Source organism: Parus major, chromosome Z (assembly GCF_001522545.3).
Source record: "Parus major isolate Abel chromosome Z, Parus_major1.1, whole genome shotgun sequence".
In the NCBI taxonomy this organism is placed as follows: domain Eukaryota; kingdom Metazoa; phylum Chordata; class Aves; order Passeriformes; family Paridae; genus Parus; species Parus major.
In genome coordinates, this window is record NC_031799.1 from 6,804,741 (window position 1) to 6,821,506 (window position 16,766).

General features: G+C 38.8%; 1 protein-coding gene across 4 annotated transcripts in view; it reads right to left on the minus strand.

Moving 5' to 3' along the window:
* KIAA1328 (KIAA1328 ortholog) overlaps window positions 1–16,766 on the minus strand; it is a 172,547-nt gene that overhangs the window by 88,135 nt on the left and 67,646 nt on the right. For 3 of the 4 annotated variants that reach the window (XM_015653627.2, XM_033520435.1, XM_015653629.2), the window contains one exon: window positions 14,204–14,334. In XM_015653627.2, the coding sequence (XP_015509113.1) occupies window positions 14,204–14,334 (131 nt within the window). The remainder of the gene's footprint in view (window positions 1–14,203; window positions 14,335–16,766) is intronic. The other variant, XM_015653630.3, reaches the window with a different exon arrangement.

Here is a 16,766-nt window from a genome sequence, read left to right on the forward strand (position 1 = left end):
CCACATAGTTGTGCTGTTTAACAGGTGATAGTGAAATGTAGGTGATGAATGGAAACTTCAAGTTTTTATAGCTCCTGCCTCAATCCATATTCACTTATATAAAGATGTCACATTTTTAAACATTTAAAAGTCAAATTGTCTGGAGAATAGATTCATATAAAATTTATTTTCAGAAACTGATATTTAGCCTACTGCTATCAGAGTTGATTGCTCTTATGTATAAGCTTTATTCAAGTTTCTACAGGTTTGAAAATACAAAGACTGACATTTTGGATCCCATACTCAAGTGTGTCATTAACCAGAAATTGAAACGGGAACATTTCCACTTTCTCAGAAATACTCAGTTTGTTAGGGTGATAAGTGTATTAGCTGTTTTTGAGTTTTTGTGAAGCTACTAAATATGACTCTATTTCAACACAGACAGGAAGGGGGAGTCACAATGGCAAAAGAAAAATCCTGAATTGGTTCCTTACCCAGCACAATATGCCCTGAGAATTAAATAGTTTCAAAGCTCTGCCAAAATAGATATTTGTAAGTGGCTAATAGCAGAAATGTTTTATTCTGTTTATGTCAAAGACACGTTTGTCAGGCACTGGACAGCCAGACAAATCAGGGTCTAATTAGTTCAGTCAATTCTCTCAGTTTTATCCTTTCAGTCTATACTGAGTTATTAAAGCATCAGAAATAAAATGCTACTGAGACAGCAATAAGGGAAATAAGATGTCAGAACTCTATTAACAATGGCATTTTCAGGAAGCAATGTAAATAGAAAATCAAATTTATGCAAGAAATATATATCAGTAAGTAATACTTAATTTAATCATGCTGCATTTATCTTCAAAGCAGCTTTCATATCCAACTGATTTTAAAAAAAAAAATGCTTCAACGCATCAACATTGTGACTTCTTTGGAACAGTGACCATCATTCAGATTCAAATTCAGATGCCTACCTAATACAAGAGGATATTGGTCCCCAGTCCAAATAGTACAGTTATACAAATAACAGTATATGAGTAATAATTTATTCCACCCTCGACATTTAGCCAGCTCAAAAAGAACGCATGACAGTTAAGCAGTTGCAAGATAAAAAGAACCGGAAAATGCCACATTCAACTGAAATGACAGGAAATATTTAGGTAGACAGAATGTAATAAATTTGGCAGACTTATGGGAGTTTAATTGCCCCTTTGTGAAAAGAGATAAATACATGTGAAAACTGTAACTGTGAGGACCAGTTTCTGGGAGGAACAGCTTTCTGTTAGACGTGTCTAAATCTTCATTACTTGAATACAACTGTCAGAGAAAGGAAATTTTCCTGACCCACAATGGTGACGGCTGTGCTGGCAGCAGCAGCTCCCAGCTCCATGCCTGGCACCCAGGGAACAGTGGTCTCCTGCCCCAGAGGGCTTTTGTATGTACTTACTGGCCTTACAACAGTTCACATCTGCTAAAACACACATTGATATCTCTCCTACTTCAAACAGAATCTGCCACCCAAATAACTGAGCCTTTTTTACTCCCAGATGTCCCCAGAATGAACTTTTTTCCTGCCTCATACCACTGTGAAATAGTACACCTTACTGTGATGGCTGGCAAGTTCCACTTTAGCTCTCACTCAAGTCATCCTGTCCATCAAACCATGATATGGAAAGATTCCTCACTAACACAGGAAAAAAAATTGGTGATTACATCCAAAGTAAGAAGAGGTTTCTCCTAGGCTTCTGATAATTTAAAAAATGACCAGCCCTCCACTTTACAGTGTTTCTGACATTTCAGAGGGTTTCACAATGTCCTTAAACTTAGTATTTCGTGTTTATTTTAACAGAAAGCTTCATCTCTTAATTCAATCTCTTAACTTGCTCCTATTACGGAAAAAAAAAAATGGTTAAAAGGGAATAATGAACATCTCATTTCAGTTTTCCCAAGGTCTCTTTGACAGGCTGTTACCTGGCATTTGTTCCCACACAGAAATGCAGACTTATGTGGGTTCAAAAGGTTGAAGACAAATTAAAAGGGATACCCAAAATACTTATTAATTTTAGAGAAGGGATTAGTTCAATGTGTAAAGAGCCTTACTAATATTCCTGAAAATCAACAAGCCAGATGAGAAAAAAAACATGCTTCTGCTTATTACTTAGGGTTCACATGTAGTGTTGATCATCTTAGTGATGATGCCATCTAATCATTCAGGAAAACATAAGTGGAATATCTTGATATTTAATAAAAAATAACAAGGACTTCAGAAAGAAGATGACCAGATTTATCTAAACTGAATTATCTGCTAGATCTGAGTAACTTTCTGCAGGTTCCTCACACTTTCACTCTTGCCATGTACACAGGGACCCACAAGTGGCTGACATTGCTGTCACTCATCACTAGAAAGAAGGAATCAGGAGTAACTTTCTAATATGCACATGTCCACTAAATTACATGGTCTGACTGACAAAGCACTGAAAGGGAAAAGCTGTAAGTTTTCAAATACTTTTTATAAAGCAAATCTACAGTCCTCTACACTTACTTGTTTTTAAATAAGCACACTATTACAACCACAGTGTTTTCAATAAACTGTTAAAACAGAATGAATCCTTAAATAAACTGATAATAAGAATGCATTAGGGTGTGTCTATATAACAGAGAACTCCAGTGTCATCTTGTATTTTACCCACAGAAGCACACACTCTCCATTTCAGATTACGTGATTCTTTTTTACTTCTGATGAATAAAAATGTCCATAAAATGGATCATATAGTATGTGTATCTGCCTTGTATCATACAGCACTGGAGGGAGGAGTTTTCCCTATGTTGAGCACTTGTTTTTCCTAACTCAGCACAAGCAAAAGACTAACTTCTTGTAAGAATTAACTTATGTACGGAGAAGTCCCAGGCTAACTGAGCTCTCTTTACATAATCTTACAACTAGATTTACAATTCAATTTTGCATTTACACACCATTTTAGATACACTGAGTTTACATTCTCTAACAAACCTGGGCATCATCTCCTATTTCAACTAATCCAGAGAGCAATTAAATAATTTGATGGTGATATAGTAACAGAACAGAATTAGGTCCCAATTCATCTACTCACCAGCCCTCACCTACCTGGGTAGATGACAGTAGCAGTCCAGCTGCACACTTGCATGTAGAATTCTCACAGTCAGCACAAGTAATGAAAAATATTAACCAAAATTGCCCCTTTAATGATATTCCCATGAAAAAAATTAAAAACAATGGCCTAAATATTTAAATACCTTTTTAACATATATCAGAATTCACATTTCTGAAAGTTGAAAAGATTACCTCCAGACCTACCCCTGGCTCTCTGATTTTACTTGAAGCTTGGAATCTCTGGTAAGGGCATAAGATAATGTTTCAAAATGCTGATATCAGCTGATTAACCAGAATGTTCAAGTTATAAATAAATAAATAAATCTAAGATTTAGAAAAAATTGGAAATATTATAGTTGCACAACCAGACAGATTATTATATTCAAAGCTTGCTTACACATATATCAGGTCAAGTGGGAATGCTGAACTTGTGCTGATGTTTCAGCCATAAGTTTGTGTCTTCAACAGGTGCTAAACATGGTTCTATTAAAAAGGAGGTTACTGTTGTATTATTACTACTTTTTGCTGAGGGACTTAGGTTTCTTTTCAGGGCCCTGTTTTCTCTGGGATACTCCCTCACAGTTCTTATTATTATTTCGGTTCTGTTTTAGGAAAGATTCTCTAAAGGTTTATTTGTTTCTTGTTCTTCGTGTTTATTCATATACATAATTAAAAGACTTGGCAATCTTCCCCAAACTTTTTGCACAAGTTCAACTCACCATTGCATGGCTTAAGTTAGTTTAATAGCACAAAATGGCTCTGAAATACGCAGGTTTTTTTTCTTTATACTTATTTTTACCTAATTAACAATAGACACGTAAATTATTTTTCTTAGCGATCTAATAACTTATCACTTGTGTGCTGCATTGCAGCATTCTGTATCTAATCACTTACTATTACTCAAAAACTTCTAGAAGAAGATGAAGAAAGAAAAGAGACAACACCCTAAACCTTCTATTTTGTCTTTTGCTCTTTAAACTCCTCACTTTTTCACCCAGTGACTTAAAAATCTTTCTAATTTACACACTTACACTTTTAGTTTTTCTATTTAACTTTAACAGTTGTTTTCAGGGTGTTATACGAAATTCAATGTTTTCTTGGATCTCAGAGCTAAGTATCAGAAACAAGGGCACACTCTGTGCCTCAGACTCTAACAGTGACCTACAAGTCAGTTTGCATATTCATTCACATGATGTTTGCACCCAGGAACACAGAACAGATGGCTTTCTGCACTGGCAATGCTGGCCAGAAGCAAGTCTTTCTACATGTATGCTGATACCAGAACACCACTGTGTATCCCAGGTCCTCTATCTCTCTCAACTTCAAAATCTCCAGAGACCCCCAGGTAGCGTGTTCACACTTAATTCAAAAGTTACATCTAAAAGTAACCATTCTGTCTCCTTCAACCCCATGCCTAAATGTGCACATTCATTACAAGGGACACTCTCAAATACACCAAAACCACAAATGATAAGGAGTCCCAGAGCTGAACAAGTTCTGAAGGATAGGCATTCAAAAAGAATTAACTACTGAATGCTGCAGTTCTTATGAGGGGCATATGGATCTCTGGAAAATAAATGGTCTCCACAGCTGTCATTTAACATCCAGAAGAGTTCAGTTGCTCACAGGCAACTACCTTTGCAGTCCTGTGCTCTCACTTAATGAGATGAGTTCTCCATTAAAAATTTCAGTTTCATTTTCTGTAACCATGAACATAAATGGTTCCTGACTAAAATAATGTTCTCAATATGACTGTGGATAAAAGCTTTTCTGCTCAGGTTTAAAAGTGACAGCCTGCCAGAGTAGGTTCTTGACCTAGTCACAGAAGAGACCAAGGTTCTTCGAATCACAGAGCTATTTAGGTTGGAAAAGACTTCGAAGATCATGAAGTCCAACCATTAATCCAGCACTGGTCACCACTAAACCATGTCCCTAGCTGCCACATCTACACATCTTCTAAATGCTTGCAGGGATGGTGACTCCACCACTTCCCTGGGCAGCCTGTTCTAATGATTGACCTGTCTTTCAGTGAAGAAATCTTTTCTCATATCCAACTGAAACCTGTCCAGGCACAACTTGAGGTCATTTCCTCTTGTCCTTTCACTTGTCCCTTGGGAGAAGAGACTGACCCCCATCTGGCTACACCCTCCTTTCAGGTCACTGTGGAGTGTGAGAAGGTCACCTCCAAGTCTCCCTTTCTCCAGGCTGAGTTCCTGCAGCTCCCTCAGCCACTCCTCACAGACCTGTGCTCCAGACCCTTCCCCAGCTTTGCTGCCCTTCTCTGGACATTCTCCAGCACCTCAGGGTCCTTCTTGCTGTGAGGAAACAAAGCTGAACACAAGATTCAAAGTGTGGCCTCACCAGTGCCCCCAGCACAGGGAGATGAGCACTGCCCTGGTCCTGCTGGCCACACTACTGCTGACACAAGCCCGGTGTTATTTGCCTTCTTGGCCACCTGGGCACACTCCAGCTCATGTCCAGTCACCCAAAACCAGCACTTCCAGGTCCTTTGCCACTCAGCAGCTTTCCAGACACTCTGTCCCAGCCTGGAGCTGCAGGGCGTTGTTGTGACCCAAGGGCAGGACCCAGCGCTTGGCCTTGTTGAACCTCACACAATTGGCCTCTGCCCATGGATCCAGCCTGAGCAGATCTCTCTGCAGAGCCTTCCTGACCTCCAGAAGATCCACACTCCACCCAACTTGGTGTTCTCAAACTGACTAAAGGAGCTCTTGATTCCCTCATTCAGATCATCAATAGAAGTAACAGTGCTGGCCCCAGCAGAGAGCCCTGGGGCACATCACTAGTGACTGGCCCCAGGATGTAATTCCATGCACCAGCACTCTCTGGGCTAGGCCATCAGCCAGGTTTTTTTCCACATTCACCAGTGCACCCCATCCAAGCTATGAACTGCCAGTTCTTCTAGGAGAATGTTGCAGAAGACAGAGACAAAAGCGTTACTAAATCACAAGCAGACACCAGCTCCAGCCTAATCCACCAAGCAGTTCTTCTTTGTGAAAACTCCTCTGAAGTTTTAAAGCAGAGACACTCATCAGATGCATCGTACAACTAAGGTAACTGATGTTCATGATTCAGCTCCAGAGAGTAAGAGGAGTTTTTGTAATTACACACCAGAAAACAGAAGACATCCTGAGTGTTTTTCTGGTCTGCTCCAGTCAGTAGAATTGTTACCACTTATGGAGAACAGATGGGGAAAGATTTAACATGGAATTAAATGCCTCTATTAAAGTTTAATGAGAAATTACTTTATTTCAAGGCAGAGACCAACTTCAAGGTAATCCAGACTTCCAAGAGAGGTCAGAGGACATAATTTGCTTTCCCATACTCTAAATCTTAGTAACTCACTCAGCCTGAGAGCCCATGCATATGTGTGGGTAGCTTAGAATATTTATGCTTCAGATTGACCATTTTCTTGCTCAGACAGGAGAAACTCGTGTATCCCTTTTTCTGTTGATGGTACTGTGAGACATCTTTGGCACATGATGGCACTGAATGTCTACATGATGTGCTTCTACCCATGTTCCAAAATCTGAAATTATACAAAAAAAGCCTCAAAATGTAGAGCAATGTGTGTTACTGGAACTCAGAGAGATGTGTCAGACGTTTTTGGCATTTGCCATAAATAGACAACAACCAAAAATTGTTATGCAATGATATTTAATGCATTCACTGGATCAGAGACAGGTAATCACGCTGCTATAAACAAAAATCACATGCAACGTGTATGCAGACTTACAGTAAATGCTGTACACACCTGACCTGTGCTGATGACGCCTCACCAGTTACATTCTGCTTATAGAAGGAGATGAGTCCAGCTGTCTCGAGAACTCTAGAAATTTGTCCTATGGTAGATAAAATCCTGGAAGGAGACTCCTTACAAACTTCAAATGGCAAACTGTGCATCAGAAAAACTTTAAGTTCAAACTTTTTTGCAGCTCAAAATGAAAGACTCAAGCTAAATCTTAAGGTATTCAGAACTAACTCGAAGAGATATTTCTGCAGGCAATCATCCTGGTACAGACAGATAACGAATTCCCACCTTCTTAGCTGAAAGAAAATTACACCCTCAGCTCTCATGAAAAATCTTTCTGCCATACAAAGACCAACCTTTAGTGCCCTGAACTGATAATCACCTGGCTTTCATTAAATAAAGACACTTCTAATTAAACAACCTGATCAACACACAAAAATGTGTGCTTTGCAGGCAAGAGATGGCAAGCAATTTATCTTTCAATATAGTAATCACTTCTATCACACTATCTGTAATCTACAGTGATGAATATTTAGATTATGAAATCCTAGATGAGTTACAGACTGTATTCATTTCTACAGCAAGAAACAGTAACTCTGTTTGCATTTTCAGAAATAGGATTCCAGTTGTTGGATTGGCCCAGAAATGTTTTCACTTTTTACCAAAATACGTTGTCACAGGATGATCTCCCTCTTGAAAGGTTGGTGAAGAGAATACACAACAGTCAAAGAAAAGTTCAAGTTGGATGGGAACTGTGCTAGTTAGCAAGTCTAACTGCACCAAAACAAGGCAAACTTCAAAGTACATTAGGTTCTTGGTTCAGTTGGGCTTTGAAAGTTGCCAGCATGGATTTTCCTGAAGTTCAGGAATGTAATGTTAATTATAACATGAAGGACATGCCACACTTGGAGGAATCAGACAAGTCTAGGAAATGGGAAATCAAGGATGTAAGTACATAAGAAACTGATTTCCAAGAGTCTCAGATTTTGAAAAGGGATAAATACTGCTGACTCAAAGGGCATGTTCGTAGGTCAAATGGACTATACAACAGTAGTGATGACATATGGCTAGGCAGCTGGTTTGCTTACACTCCTAATGACTGCCAGGTAAACAGGTAACTCCACAAAGTGATGGACAGAACAGAAGTTTCCTTCCTCAAGGCCTGTAGCATAACACAAAATCTTTGACAGCAAGTGCATTCATATGCAGCCTTGAATCCACTGAAGAAAGCCTTACTCTCACTTCAAAGTGAGAGGATGCTGGTGAGTATGGCCACAATTCACTCTCCCAAGAGCCACTACAGCGTTAGACTGGAGATTGCAATATCAGATCTAAGAGTTTGCAAAGTGCTTCTGTTTCTCAAGGACAGGCAGTTCTTCTGCAAATTTAAATTCTCATGTAAATCCAGAGGTGATGTTTCACAAGTGTAAGAGTGTCATCAGAAGCCTACAAAGCCAAGAGGATGTTTTGATCTTGAAGAATGGAAAGAAAGGCACTGCCTTCTTTCCAGATTTATCACTCAACAGAAAAATATACACCAGAGATGACTTCACCCAAGGAAAATATTTCCATAGGAGGGATGGTTTTTAAAGCTAAATAGATGAAACTGAAAGAGACATAGTCAAAGAAAACAAAATTAAAATGAAAATATCTTAAAAGAGACTGGGGACAAGGCTGATTAAAGACTGTAGAACAAAGAGATGGTGAACTGGCACAGATCTCAGTTAAGAGGTGAACTGAGTGAGTTGAGAGTGAAGTGTGTATCACCAGGAATACAGTGTCATTCACATCAAGAAAATAGACTAGGCAAGCCAAACAGTTCTACTGTGGCACACATTCCAGGGAATTGAGTGTGGGTGGCATTCTGTTGTGAATGCTAGCAATGCACAGGTATTGCAATGCTGATATTTCATTTTTGCATAAATATTTCATATTCATCTGCATTCCTGTTTGGTGTTAACAGTTTTTAGAAATGACAGATAAATTAACTATGACCTAGTATCTTAGAGGTAAAAGGAAAAAAAAGCATTATTTTTTCTTCATGCTATTACAGGGTAGTCTATGTTTGAAATATCACTGCTAATCACTTTGAACACCCATGAAAAAGCACCCAAAACCTGACATTCTCAGTAAAAAAACCAGAAAGAATGAGGATAAAAACATTATCTCATTTTTACAGATAAGAGAAGCACAGAGAGAGATCAGAGGATTTGCAGAAAGTAACATAGGTAAAGCAAGGCTATTCCTGACAGTTACTCATGCTAAAACTGTCTCTGTCTGGCCTTGCAAAATTATTCCAATACCCTTGAGTCCCTAGTCAAATTAGTTCTTTATTTATTATACCAGTTTTCAAGTATCTTTCAGATGGGCTCATCCATTGTTCCCATACAGCTGGGTAAACAGACAAAGTCAATTCTATCATGAAGGTTTACCTTGTAGCATTCAAAACCATTCACATATGTGGATTTTTTTTTTCTTTAAGCAAGCTAAGAATGTGCTTAAAGGTGACCTGTGCTGAAAAAAATGGATCCAGGGAAGTCTGGGGACAATTACAAAGGAAAGGCTTCTGAATAATGACATATTTCGATATCTTTTTCAAAGGAAAAAAATAATAAATTAAATAAGTAATGTCTGAAGCTTTAGTATGCAATCATCCATATCATGGTAAAAAAAAAAAAAAAAAGGAAAAAAGAAAGGACAGAATCTTAGTTGCCAAAATCAAAAGAAACCAAGGCTTACTAGTTTTTGCAGATAAAGGCTTTTTTGGACTTTACTGTGAAGTGGTACAAGTGCATTCAGCACTTATTAAGAAGTGATTCAGAAAAGATAGCAACATTATTAAAAAAGGCTAAAAAAAAAAGAAAATGCCTTCCCAAGAGTCAATTTTATTAGGAATTTACCATATGCCCAAAATCAGACCATGTCTTTCAGGATGCTTGCATGATGCTTAGCATTGAAAAGTACCTCATTCCTGATGAGGGCCACTGGCAAACCCCAAAAGAGGTGGCAGAGATCAGAACATAGAGGGAGAGGGGTGATGATACACCATTGAAAATAAATTCTTGATATTCCTATCCGTCTTTAATCCAACTGCATACCCATACTACTTCTACACAAGGAAGAACTGGTTTCACCCACACACACACACACACACACACACACACACCAGAATCTTTGTGAATCAAGGGAATTAGCAGATGTGTTGGTAATCTTCCACAAATAAGAAAGAAATGCTGCCAGCTGTACTTGTAAATTCAAAGATTAACATTAATAAGCAGTGCTAAGACTACAGGTATTATCTTTCCTTAAGGTGATAGAACTCACGAACTCCAGTTCTGCAGAAACTCAGTTGCCTGTCTAACTTTTGTGCCTCAAGTCCTACCCTGCACTGCAGAACAGCTACAGATTCATCAGCCAGAATGTGCCAAATCAAACTGGATTCTTGCCACTGTTTGAAATGGCTCTGAAGCAGAGTATATAAACTAGGTCAGACATGATTACCTAGAACAAGGGCAGTTTTCTTTACATGTCTGTGTAAAGCTTCTGAAAAATGGCAAAGACTGAACATTTTGGTGCTGCGGAGAGTATATCCAAAAATCATTTTTGATAGAAAAGTTTAACTACATTTTAATATGAATGATATTTTCTATTAACAGCAAGGCAGAAGCCTATTTTTCAGTAATGCTCTTCCTTTACCAAAGTGCTATCTCTCTGAATCTGAGTCAACTTTAGTGACCACTTTAATATTCACTTTACAATTAATGCTTCTTTTTATGGGTTGGTAGAAGGTAAACCAATTTCAGTTCAGCTTCTAGGTAATGAATTTATTATAAAAAGTTATGTACTTAAAACTCCTATAATGAAACCAGAGGCATCATGAGATATTAACCTAGAGTTAATGCTGAGAAGGCCACTTTGAATAATTCAATTCATGTCACCTTAAGTATCTTTTCAAATGGAATTAACTTTATCTCACAAAAAAAAGGAAGTTCCATGTTCCAGTTACTGATTATTGACTCCAAGAGAGTTCTGAGTTAAATCATCTTACCACCATCTTCCCAGCAATTTTATTTCACTACTACCAGGATGTTTCTTTACATTCTGAGGGCTGACTTTCATTATAAAGAAGCAATATTAACTAAGAGGAAAACATGGTTTCAGAGTTACTGCTATCGTTAGGTGATACTAAAACAGACAAAAATAAAAGTTAACACCAAAGCATCTGCATTAGTTCAGTACAGCTACAAACCAGGGCTGCATTTCAGACACATGCACACAGCTACTGCAGTCGTTTATATCCTATAGAACTCCACCTCTTTTTACAAAACTGCCATCGATGTTTGGTAAGGCTGCTGCTCTCTTCACCTGTTAATTGTCTTATTCTGACTGAAAACCCAGCATTTAAACACTGAAAGGAGATGTTTCCAAGTACCTATCTAAGCCCAGGGGAAAGTGACAGCTCATGATTCGAATTATGGTAAGGTAAGAATGATGGAGACAGCCAGGTGAAAAGCAGAAGCAGGAGGCATTAAGATACACATGTAGCACTAGAAATTACTCCAAACTAACAAGTAAGAAAAAAGGGGGTAAATGAACAGAAACAAGAAAGAACAGCTCCAAAGAGGCAGAACAAAGAAGTGCTTTATTGTGCAGTGCAGCTGTGCAGTCCAATGCTTCTGCAAGAGACGGGGAAAAGCGGAACAACATCGTACATCGAAACACAGAGACCCGGTAAAATCAGCAGTGTCCTGAAACAGGAAATGCTGATTATGTCTCCTAGACAGTTCTATAAAGAGAAAACCATGTAGCAAGCTAGTTATCTTGCTTTAAACCCAGACATAGCCAAGATTTCCTTAACCCAGACAAAATCAAGCAAAAAGAAAGAGATTTCAAACGGATCTGGATTCAAACAAAACTCACAAAGACTTTCATTATCCTAACATTTAAATAAGATTGCTCTTGTCCAAGTCCATCTTAGAACAGAAAGGGAGAGCACAAGAGCTTCGGTGGGGCAGAAGGAACTGGCATGGGCAGTACTGGGAGCAGGACGGTTCTGGGTCTGTCCTCTTCCAATTCTTTCCTCAAAAATCCCTCACTGCTGTGTTCCCCTTCCACAGATCCCATCAGGCAGACAAAACAATGCTGGACTGAACTACTGTGCTAAGACAACACTCAAATAGAACAAAGAGAGATCCATCAGGACACTAAGGGGTCACAGTTCAGGTATTAAAAGATGTGTGAAAATAACACATGTCCCATCAAAAAGAAGCCCACTGATCCTTCTTGGGTTTCCAAAGCTATCCCATAAAGGAGTGACTGAGGGAAAAAACAGACAGAGGGGGCCAGTCCTGCTCACCTCTCCACAGTTTCCAGACTGTGAGGAGAAACACAGCACAAAGTGCTAGTTTGGGTGAAAAACGGTAATAATTTATAAAGCCAAAAGCAAAGAACAAGAAAATTGAAGAGGAAGGCTAGAAACATCAGAAACATTTTGCACGCTATAAGAAAAACCAGTTGAAGCATGTTTTAACAGGTTTTTATCTATGTCTACAATGCTTTGCACTCAACAAGAGGACTAGGGTAATTTCAAACCTGCTAGGCTGGACCTGTAAAATACGTAACCATAAAAAAATGTCAAGACAAACTCCAATATAATATCTGAATTTGCATTTGTGGACAAAAGTACCTGTAAGTACAGCGAGAAGAAATAACAGAATCAAAGACAAGCTTAATAGAAGTTTGAAAATGAAACTAGAAAACAATATTAATGAAGTCTCTGTGTATACACTGTGATTAGGAAGACAGAAGGACAAGAGGAGATGAATGTGGACTGTTGAACTAATTTGATAGTCAGTGGACTAAAGGTTTCCTATTATCTGCTTCCATGCCTTTGTCCTATAGATGTGATGACACTGGATCCCTCAGTACTAAGGGCTAACATAATATAGGATAAATGTATTTAAAGTTGAAAGGCTAGAAATGAAACATTCAGGGCAAAACCTGAAAGACAGATTGGCATCTTCAAAACACAGCTACCACAGTGCTTTTGGAGTTCATGGACTCCTCTGGATTATTTTCCATGGAGATCCCCACCAAGCTGCATGCCATACAAGCAGCAACACAGACATCATCCATTCTGAAAGGACATTATTGTTTTGAATTCAATGCCATCACAAAAATGGATGGCAGATATAAACACAAAATAATGGAAATGAAATGTTTATAAAAGGTTAAAAGCCTGACAAACAGCTTAATGTCCAACAATGTTGGACCAAAAAAGACAATGCTAAAATAGAGTTAAAAAAACATATCATCAGGACAAAAAAAAAACAACAAAACATTCCTGATGCCAATGAAGTCACAGAGTATTGCTACCTGCTTCGTGAGAGAATTAAAGACTCCTTCCTGCACAGTCTCCTGAGAAGCAGGATCTAACTGTATAATTCTCACAGCAGGGAACCACTGAGATGCCAGAATCAGGCCTCCTTTTGGATACTCTACTTTACTTCTAGCCCTTTTATAAATAAGCCTTTAAGACTGTTCCAGCAGAAGAGGGGATCAAGGGCATAACCTCTACAAAAGGTGTTAGGTAGGATGGATTCTGGAGATCTGCAGATGGAAGCTGCTACCAGAGAACAGAAAGCAAGAACATGGGGTAGAGCACTTGCATAGGCAGTCTTCTCCTCCAGGGTATAATTTGCCATCAGCAGGGATTCAAACCGATCACCTAGCTATCAGAAGAAAATCTCAAGCAACCACATTCTCAAGGCTTTGGGCACTTACATCAGAGAAACATTTTACCACTTAATTTAACATGTATACCTAGTCAACGTTTTCTGGTTTTACTGCATATAGAACTATAGGTCTTCTATAAATAGCTCAAATCAGATGAGCTGCTTTACAGACTTGAGAAAGCTCTTATTGACCAAATGCATCATCTGTAATGCCCTTTTCAATCATCAAAAGCCACACTGAAAATGTGAAAGGCTATATCTACAGTGACAGCAATTATTTTCCTGTTTAAATAACAGAACAGAAAGCAGAACAGCATCCTAACTTTTTCCTTTGTAAAGGTGTGTGTTCCCATGATTCCTACTCCGTTACAACATGGTCAATTAATTTGACCCATTCTATTGACCCAAAACTTGTTGGGGCATTTTTCTTTGTTTTCCTACCATCTACATATTAAGGCAAGGACTCATGGAAAACCAATCACGAAACAGTATTTGACGCTTTATGATGTAAGATAATACACTCTCAGACTCTAAAAGATGTTTTGACTAGGTCATTAAAAAAAAATAAAAAAGAGATGGCAAAAAAAAGCTTACCTTCTGCTGCTCCTTTTCCTTGGCAGAACTGAGTTCAGAAAGGGAGTGTGATAGTTTTTCTTGCTGCTCAGCCAGGTACTTCTGATAGAGGCTCAAAAGTTCTTGGCATTCTCTGTACTGCTGCTGCAGGGGTGAGACATCAGAAGTTAAGGGAAAAACACTCTTTAGTGAATAGTTATAGCCAAATATATACCAACTTATTCTGTGTAAATCTGATTTAGATCCATAACAGTTCAATTTAAAAACAGATACCGTGTGTTTGAGTAGCGTCTAATGATGATAAATCTGCCTAAAGATGAATGTTCAAGTACAACCTTCTTCCTGCTCAGAGTGGAAGAAGAAGAATTGCACCAAATTCTTTTATCATCGGAAAAGGGACAGCAGCAGGAGGCAGGTGATGACATTGTTTCAGCTGGAACAACTACAACCCTATTATTTGTATTCAGCAAAGCCAGCCATTACCAATGTTTATTTATAAATAAATAAATAGCCAGCCAAGTAAGTAAATAGTCCATTTTTAAGCACAGACATCGATTCACAAGCCCACATACCTAAATCCAATCTCTTTGCTTGAGCGCCAATGGCTCAAAACCCCACAGCCACAGATGCAGTGCTACAGGCCTTTTACAGACCAGCAATAATTTTTGGACAGTAATCTGGAGAAGCAAGCAACTGTGGTGTTTGCAAGTATATTAGCAACAGTGTCCTGCCTTGCTTGCAGCATTGAAATTCCAACAGGAAATAAATCTGCTCTTCACCTGTCATTGTGTAATTCCCTCCCTTGCTCATGTAGCATGGTAAACCATTTATGCTCCCCTCTCTCCCCCCTCACTTTTAATTATGCATGCAGATGGGATAAGGGCTCGCTGTCCAAAGAGATTACTCTGAATAAATACTTTAATAACAAGTCACTGCAATTAAGGTAGGGAACAAAAACTTCTTCAATCTTTAAAACGGTGTTGAGTTACAGATTTCCTTAACATTTTTATGATCTAATCATTGCTTCTGGGCAAATTCATGTTGCAATCACTTTTGCCAATCATGGCTGCATAAATAACTCACTGCTTTGTTATTCCCTGTTATGACCCTAAGGGGTTTTTTTCGGTTGGGTTTTGTTGCCTTCCCTTCCCCCCACCCCCTTTCTTCTTATTCCTTTGCAGGAGGGGTGGCCTCACCAGGGCTTCATTTTTGTTGTTGTTTGGTTGGTTTCCTTTCCTTTAAATAAAAGGCTATCAAGAGAATAAGCTAAACATTTTAGGAAGGAATGGAAGGTTAATAAACCCCAATGCTGAAATCAATCAGGAGAGTTCTCATAACACCTTTGCTCAGCACCTGGAAATATGGGAGGGTACAAACAATGGTCTTAACAAGCTAATTGCTTTCCAGAGCCAGCCTGCCTAAAGCTGGAGCTGTTTAACATTTCAGTTCATTTCGTCAGAGAGCACCAAAAGGCTGAAGTGATTTGTGGTGGTCTCAGGAGTCTCTGCCAGCTATGATGTATATAAAAGGAATTTTTTATTCCAGTTGTAACCATAGGCAGTAATGTTTATAGTAGGTGAACATATTAGCCTGGACGCAGGGCATGAATTTTACTCTAGCAAAAGCCAGTTCATTTATACAGCCTAAGAGTTAAATGTCGGTATTTGAAGACAAATTATAGGGAAATTCATTTAAACCCATGTTATGTGGCAGAATATAAAAACAGACAGTCCTATCTATCTTTATCAATTTTTTACAGTCCTCTTAATTCACTTTGCTTCCAGCAACCCCTTCCCCACTAAACAGATTTTGCCCTGTCCTCCCTCCAGCTAGCACATTAATGGCACCAGAAACAAGGAGCCTAAAACAGCCTTGGGGCAGACGAGTGATGGCCAGGCAGCCATCCTCACTCTTGCCACAGTGTTAGTGTCAGTCCTATTGGAAAGCCAGGCAAGACTGCCCACACTCCCAAACACCATTTAAAATATGCCCCATTTGTGTTTTACAGACTGCCGAGCCCTCACAGTACACATGATGCCGCCACCACCTCCTGCACGTGGCTGCCAAATTTATTTAAAATACATTTTAAAGCAGGACAAGCAAAATTAACATTAGCAAAGTATGCAAGCAAATCCTGACTGCTGAAAGGCCAGTTGTGTGATGATGAGTGGGAGGGGCAATGGCTCACATGAGCTGGAATGGTGGCTGAGATGTCCCTGAAATTATTGTGAGATTTGGTCAGCCACAGTAAAACTTGCTCTATTAGAAGATTAAAACCTTGTTCATTCACACAATCACTCTACATTAAGCAAACTATTGTTACAGCCACCACCAGTCCAAGAGTTTAAAGCCCTGCTTTGCTTACTAAGTAAACATAAAGCTTAAAATATGAAAAAAGAGTTCATTTGTTTGAGACATATGCAGAATAGCTGTAAGCATGGCGATTCTCAAAAATTTACTGCAGAATATCTTCTTAAGAAAAAAAAAAAAAAGCCTTAATATTACATCTTACTGTCTCGTTCTATGAAGTTTTTGCTAAAAGCAGCAAGATGATCTCCTTGTTTTCTCCTACAAATTAGCCAGG